This window comes from Chondrus crispus, genomic scaffold (genome assembly GCF_000350225.1).
Source record: "Chondrus crispus Stackhouse genomic scaffold, scaffold_506, whole genome shotgun sequence".
NCBI lineage: Eukaryota > Rhodophyta > Florideophyceae > Gigartinales > Gigartinaceae > Chondrus > Chondrus crispus.
The window spans coordinates 35,423-42,613 of record NW_005178499.1 but is presented as its reverse complement, the minus strand read 5'-3'; the positions used below and the strand labels follow the sequence as shown (position 1 = coordinate 42,613).

The following is a 7,191-nucleotide window of genomic DNA, read 5'->3' as shown; positions in this document are numbered from 1 at the left end:
GTGTCGTCGCCTTTGACAGCAATGGCAAGGCCACGGATATCGAGGAAAAACCGGCTGTTCCGAAGTCCAGCCATGTTTCTGCTCCACCAAGTTCATTACAATCAGTCAAACTACATTCCGGAATGTTCAGCTGACGCACGTGGAATGTGAAAAGGCTGGAGCACCATGTCGAATCGGGAGGCGCCGCATCACGCGACTGAGGACTTGAATTACCGGACGCCGCCAACGCCAACGATTGAGGATACCGCACACCACGTGTCCTCCCCTCCAACTGTCAACCTGACGCATATTTTCCCAGCCACCGTACAGGAATTGATGCAGACAGTCACATGGAGGCCTGATGACAACAGCCCGAAACAAGGCTACTGTTCCAGTGGATGTACTCAGTGGTACAGAAGGGATATTTTGGCTGCACGGCCCAAGAGGCGTACACCAACCTGCCTCCTGACTCTTTTCTCTAGAGAGGTTATACACGGCACGTTCGCACCACAGATGTACAGGTACTTGCGCGATCTCATACACGACAGACAGGGCGGCAATGAAAATCGCATAGGGTTGCAGATAAATCGTGGCCCAACGAGTACTATGGCGACCCGCAGTCTACCAAGGATGCGGCCGACCTCGCCCGTGAGGCTGTGGAGCAAGAGATACCGACGTTGTCGTCACGTCGTATCGAGTATACAAGAAGTTCTTCGCGATCAAGCGACGATGGTAGGGGAGGAGAGGAGCAATATTTTGCTGTATATCCGCAGCCGACACAGGGTACCGCATCCCCCCCCCCCCCCCACCCCCCTCGCTTCCCCCATCGCGCCCCACACCACCATGGCCTTCCTCCCCCCCTCCCCCCTGCCCGCGCGGGCCTTCGCCTCCGCCGCCCGCGTACGCACGTCCCCGTTCGTGCCCCCTCTCCCGTCAGCCCCGCCGCCCTCGCCCGCGCGCCACGCGCGCTGCGCCCTCCCGCACGAGTTCTCATCCATGACGTCCACCTCCGCGCCGGACCTGACGCTCCTGCCGGCCGTGGTGAAGCGCGTCACGCCGGTGTGCCCGTCGCAGGACCACGTGCAGGTCACGTTCTCGGTCGGCCCGGCCTTCACGCACGCGGCGCCGGGGCAGTTTGTCCAGCTGTCCCGTCGGCTGTCTGTGCTGCCGTGGCACCGCCAGCCGCGCGCGGCCTTCGCCACTATCGCGTCGCCGCCGGGCGCCACCGGCGAGTTCGACGTCCTCATCAACCGCCGTAATGACCCACTGCGCCTCGCCGCCATGCGCGTCGGCGAGGAGCTCCGCGTCAGCACCGTGCTCGGCAAGGGGCTCGACTGGGAGATCGTCACGGAGACTAAGGGCGACCTATACGTGTTTGCGGACGCGCCGCAGGGGTTTGCCGCCGCGAAGAGCCTCATCGAATGGGGCCGCTTCCGCGCCCTGTCAGGAGAAGGCGCGAATCGCACCAACCGCGTCACCGTGTTCTACTCTATCCCGAGCGGGCACAGTTTGCCGTACGCGGATCGCCTGTCGGCGTGGTCTGTTTACGGGGTGAACGTTGTGCCGCTGGCGGGGACTTCCGTGCTGGAGTACCTATCCGCGCCGTGCGCGCTGGGCAAGCCGGAGAAAAGCCTGACAGAGGCGTTTGCGATGGCATGCGTAGCGTCGGACGACACCTTCGAGAGCCTCTTCTCGATGCTGATGCTGTACGGGTTCCGGCGCAAGGCGGTACAGAAGCTGACGCAAGAGGTGGTGGCACGCGAGGGGCGACTGTTTGACGAGGGCGAGGACTTCGAGGTCGGGGGGCAGGACCGGCCATCCGGCATGCCCGATTCGGTGTTCCAGCAGATGAAGCGCGACCGAGTCGAGAGCGAGGTGTGGCAGAGCTGGGTCGGCGTGCGCGAGGGCATGCGCGTGGAGTTTGAGCGCAAGTGGGCCGCGCAGGCGCGCGTCAACCGCGACAACCGCCGCAGCGAGGAGGAGAAGCGCGACGCGTGGGCGTCGTGGTGCACGCGCAACAGCGAGCAGTGGACAGAGGTGTCGTGGGACAAGGACTTGTGGGGCGCGTACTGGAGCTCGTGGAGCGACACCAACGAGAAGTGGCAAGCCAAGGGCGCGTGGGACTCGGCGGCGGGGGACAAGTGGGGGCAGAACGGGTATGCATGGGACCAGCAGAACTCCAAGGAGTATTGGGACGGGGTGTCCCAGGGCAACGGGCCCAGGCGGAGCGCCTCTTCCGCGCACGACACTGGGAGAGGATACCAGCAGTGGAAGGGCAGCTCGTACGCGTGGGGGACGAACAAGAACCGATGGAGCGGGTACCAGCAGGGTGGGTACCGGTACCAGCACGACGAGCGTGCAGACGGCAAATCAGCAGGCGCCGGCGCGGACTCCGGGGGTGGCAGCAGCGGCAGCGGCAGCGGGTGGAGCGGGTGGAACCGGCAGCAGAGTAGCTGGCGCGGCTCGTCGACCGGGAGCAAGCGGGCATGGAATACGGGGCGACCGTCGAGCTTTGGCCAGGCGGACTTTTACGCGGTGCTGGGGATCGAGTCCGGGGCTAGCCGGGCAGATATCAAGCGGGCGTACAGACGCAAGGCGATGGAGCACCACCCCGACCGCAACCCGGGCAAGTCGGAGCAGGCGCACGTGATGATGAAGGAAATCGTGGTCGCGTGGAGCGTGCTCAAGGACGAGGACAAGAGGAGAAGATATGACGCCGGTGGCCCGGGTCGGCTGTGACGAAGTTTTGTACTGTAGCGACGAGGAAGAACGCTGCAGCCTGCGGGTGGCATCGGCTAATAATGTTTTCTATTCTGTGGGCCGATGTAATTTAATTAAATTGAATGTACGGGGACCAAATTAAGGTATTGTAATTGTAAGGACAATCGTGGCCACGATGCACGTTGGAACAGGTGTTTACTCCTTGTCTGCGCTATACACGTGTGCGCCGTGTATTCGACAACTCACAAACTTCACACAAAGTCCCAACACCCTGCATTGCACGAATATTCTTTACAACTCTCGGTTCTCATCCGACATGTAGCGCTGCCCGAGTTTTCGTTGCGATGGCTCTCAGTTTTACGCGCGCAGACAAGAACATCGTCGCACAGTGTACAAAGACCTTGCGATGCTCAACAGTCGAGTAACGCTCACGGTGGGACGCGCCCCAACCGTGTCGTCCGCATCCGTGAGCTCCCCTTCTCACGAGTCCCTCGAGACCGTGATGCTTCCTCCTGTGAGGATTCCCTCATATGACATCCAGTCATTCATCCCTCCGGTCACTAGCCAGCGACCCCTCCCCGTTTGCTCACTGTGCATCACAGAGACATTTACGAAACAATGAGAAAGAGAAGAATGAGGACACGATCCCATTTACCGCACTCATGACGTGTTTTATGAAACGAAAACGTGTTTTATAGGCTCAGATCATCAGAATGCACTCATAATGCCAACCAAGCTGTTAATCATACCAACAACTACAGTCTCACACTCCATATTCACCACGAGGTCGGTTACCCGACATTCGAGGTGGGCCGGTGTGATTTCGGAACTGTCGCCCTGTTTATAAGTTATCTTGTCGCTCACCTAACAAATGCCGCACGTTTTCAACACCCATATACCGCTTTCGAATATTGACGTATCCAGCACACTCGACCTCTGTTTCCACCACTGCACTGTTTACGTCTGCCCTACGAGACCACATCCGTTTCCCGTCACACATTTTTGTAAAAGGCACGCACTCTGTTTGCTTTTGTTGTACATTTTCGTGGCAGAATGCATCAATGGTTGTATCTTAGTGAAAGCTCAGATCATTAGCTATCTAAGGGTGTGCTTGTGTTATGTAGTGATGACAAACAGCCGAACGGTATGCATTTGAAATGAAATGAGTCAAAATTGGGGATGAGTCCAAAATGGGGAAGTGTGGAAATAGCTGAGTAATTATACCAGTTTTTTAGAAGAATCGTGAGATTGTAAAACCTGTGCCTACTGTGCTTCCCCGTAGAAGATGGGCAGAAACAATGTGACGTACGGTAAACAGTACGAGACACAGGACACGCACAAAAGGCTAACCCTACGCACACCCCAACTCATAGCGTGTCCACCCTGTCTGCTTTGACTCACATCCCTACACACTCACAGGGACACCCAGAAACCCATGCGTACCGAGCACGATCACTTTGCGTGCCATACCTCTACTTTTCGTGATTTCGGTCAGCCATCATGGATCCATTCAGTCTCCTAGGCCTGACGGGCCCGATCAAAGATGCCATTGCCCTTGTTCGTGGTCTCATGGATGTACACGATGCTTACAAGACCAACGGAACCTTGGCCAGCGACGTGCTGAAAGAGTACATCGACCTGAAAGAATATACAGAACGCGTGGCACAAATTCCTATTGACGATCTGCAAACGCTTCACAAGAATGAAATACAAGAGATTATCGATTCCGTGTCGAGCTCTGTATCAGAGTTGGTGGAGGAACTTCGCCGTGAAGCAAAGAACCCAAAGGGCAACCTGAGTGCCTTGAAGTCCGCCATCGGCGACCAGAACGTGTTGAAGGAACGCCAACAAAAAGCCAAGGAACACATTGTTACTATGGAGGCGGTACGGAGGGAGCTGCATACCGTTAGTGAGGTGCGGGCGGTACAGACGGAGCTGCATGTGGTTAGTGAGGTACTATTGCAGAGATCTGGAAAAGAAGTGTTCATACCGAGTTTTTCAGCTGACCACAACCCTCCTTCAGTGCACGTTGACTTGGGTTCCGTAGAAAACCACCCTGCTCCTGACGCGTTTGAGAGGAAACTGAAAGCTGCTGTGTTGAGGAATGGAAGCACTTCGCACGTAGGGGCAACGGCGGTTGGACAAGCCGGAGTCGGAAAAACCTGCGCACTACGAGCTATTTCGCATGACAAGGAGATTATTGCGCGCTTTCCAGGTGGAGTGTATTTTTCAACTATGGGGCAAGACGCGAGAGAAGGGCAGCTGAAACAAGAACTTTGCAATGCTGTCAAAGTGTCTGGGGGACGTGAAGAAGGGGACAGGTTGTCTAAGGAGGCGGACCTTAACGTTGTTCTAGCAGGGGTGCAGAGCTGGTTTGCGAATCGGGTATGTCTGTTTATTTTCGATGATGTGTGGACGCGCAACAACAACGATAAGAAGATTCTTCTAAAACTGTCTCGACTTGCGAACACGGCAGTGATCGACGGAGAGCCAAGGAGCAGGGTTCTGTACTCTACGAGAGATCCGAGCCTGACACATCTCGGGGAGCAAGTGAAGTTCAGTGCTCGAGAAAATCGAGGGGAAGCTGCTCGCAATATACTAGTTCATACGAGTGGAGCGTCGTTTAGTGAAGTAGGGAATGAGATATCGAGAGAGGCATTTTGCGAGATTCTTGACATGTGCCATGGGTTGCCACTAGCACTGAATATTGCAGGAGTTAACGTGAAGCAATGGAGGGGAGATCGTGTTGGGGACATGCCAGAGTTATGGGTGTCGTACTTGCAGCAGATCGAAGAAGACAAGGAGCCTAGAGCGATAGGTGCAAAGGAACCAGAGGACGAGTATGAATCGCTACACACAATGCTTCGTTCGTCCATACGAAGTCTGGACTCAAATGGGAGGCGAGAAGGTGTATCATTTAGTGAAATGCACCGGGGATTGTGTGTGATGAAGAAACAGGATGTGATTCCTCTTACTGTGTTGAGAGATTTGTGGGAAACGGGAGATGTAAGGGCGGCAGAAAAGTATGCAAGAGAGATGAACAGCGTTGGACTGGTTGACATTCATTTCGAGGTAAAGTCGAAGAGCGTGGAGATGGGGGTACGTCTTCATGACCTCACGCATGATTTCGCAATGCATGAAGCCAAGCAGATGGAAGGCAGCAGTTGGAATCAAAAGTGGTATCGGAAGGTAGTAGATAGCTACCGGAAAGAAAGAGAGGTAGTGGAAGCAGTGGTGGAGGATCAAGGGGCTCAGGCAAGTGATGCAAGGGAGCAGTACTTTTTCGAGAATATTTGCCGTCTGTTGTTGAAAGGAGAGATGATGAATGAGCTGCGTGGTTTGCTTGTTAGTGCGCGGTGGGTAATTAAAGTTTTGTTGAGGAAGGCTGTGTGGCAACTGGAGGCAGCCGTGAAAGATGTGACTGAGGTCTCGTGTCAGGGGACAGGGACAATTGGATCCTCTGGAACCGCTGAAGACGAGGGGTTATCGACAATAGGATTGGTGATGAAAGCTGCGCGTTTGAGTGCACCATTTTGTGACGAACACGTGGCGGGTATCTGCTTTCAGCTTTACGATAGGATGATGCACAAGCGGGAATTGAGAGGCGTAGAGGCGTTCTTGTCGGAGATCAAGCTGTTTGCGCCTGGGCCATGGCTGCTGCCACTGCGTCCATGTCTACCTAGAGCTGGTGAGAGGTTGTTAGAGACGTTCAAGACTCCAGCTTTTTTGAGCAACGTGGCATTCGATTCAGACGGTGCGGTGGTAGGATGGAATTATGGTAGGGAAGTGGCGGCAGCGTTGATAGTATTCACATTTACTCAACAGGAGACTGTTGTGAAAAGGATTTCAAATAATGTGTATGGGGGCTGGAGGTCGGACGAGGGAGAGACTGTGACTCAAGAAGAAACGGAAACAGAAGTCTCCAGGACGAGTCAAGTGTTGGAAGAGGGACGAGAAGCGGCGCAGGGCACTCTTTGTCAAGATGATGCATCAACAGAAGTGGCCAGGCCGAGTGTTGAACCGGAAGAACGATTGCAACGGACGGAGAGAAAGAATTGGATTGCAAGAGTTGGTCAAGAAATTAGGAAAAAAGTGGGGGCATGCTACTGCTTGCGAAGAGGTTGTGAAGTTGCCAGCACTAGTGAAAACGTTGCACAGGACTCTGAATCACGGGTACGCAGCACGAGTGGACTTTCCGGAGGTGGTAGCGTTAGTGCAAGTGGAGCGCATGATAGTGTGAGCGGAAGCTCTGGAACTGAAAGCGAGGGCGGAATACCAGGATCTGAAAACGTGACTAGACGTGTAGCTGGGAAGGTGACGGCAGCTTTTGTTTCTCGGAACGGCAGCCGTGCCATTCTTGGATACTACAATGGGGATGTAGTTGTTATGTGTATGAAACGCAAAGAAGTCATTCAATGCTTCAAAGGCCATTTGGATGTGATAACTGCTGTAGCTATGAGCAGGGGCGGGAAACTGGTTGTGTCCTCGTCG

The 7,191-nt window shown here is 55.0% G+C and overlaps 2 protein-coding genes across 2 annotated transcripts; both read left to right on the top strand.

Moving 5' to 3' along the window:
* Positions 1–201: 201 nt before the first annotated feature.
* CHC_T00000375001 (hypothetical protein) lies at positions 202–3,022 on the top strand (the record flags this gene model as incomplete). The annotated part of the gene is made up of 2 exons (XM_005710040.1): positions 202–2,707; positions 2,844–3,022. Coding segments are annotated over 2 exons (2,685 nt in total), but the record flags the coding sequence as incomplete, so codon positions are not given.
* A 549-nt stretch (positions 3,023–3,571) lies between these two features.
* CHC_T00000374001 (hypothetical protein) lies at positions 3,572–3,856 on the top strand. The gene has a single exon (XM_005710039.1). It carries the CDS (start codon positions 3,572–3,574, stop codon positions 3,854–3,856), a length of 285 nt encoding a protein of 94 aa, XP_005710096.1.
* Positions 3,857–7,191: the final 3,335 nt, after the last annotated feature.

Bases quoted from the DNA above. Each gene is read 5' to 3' on its own strand.
- CHC_T00000374001 (XM_005710039.1), top strand. From the start codon at position 3,572: ATGCCGCACGTTTTCAACACCCATATACCGCTTTCGAATATTGACGTA.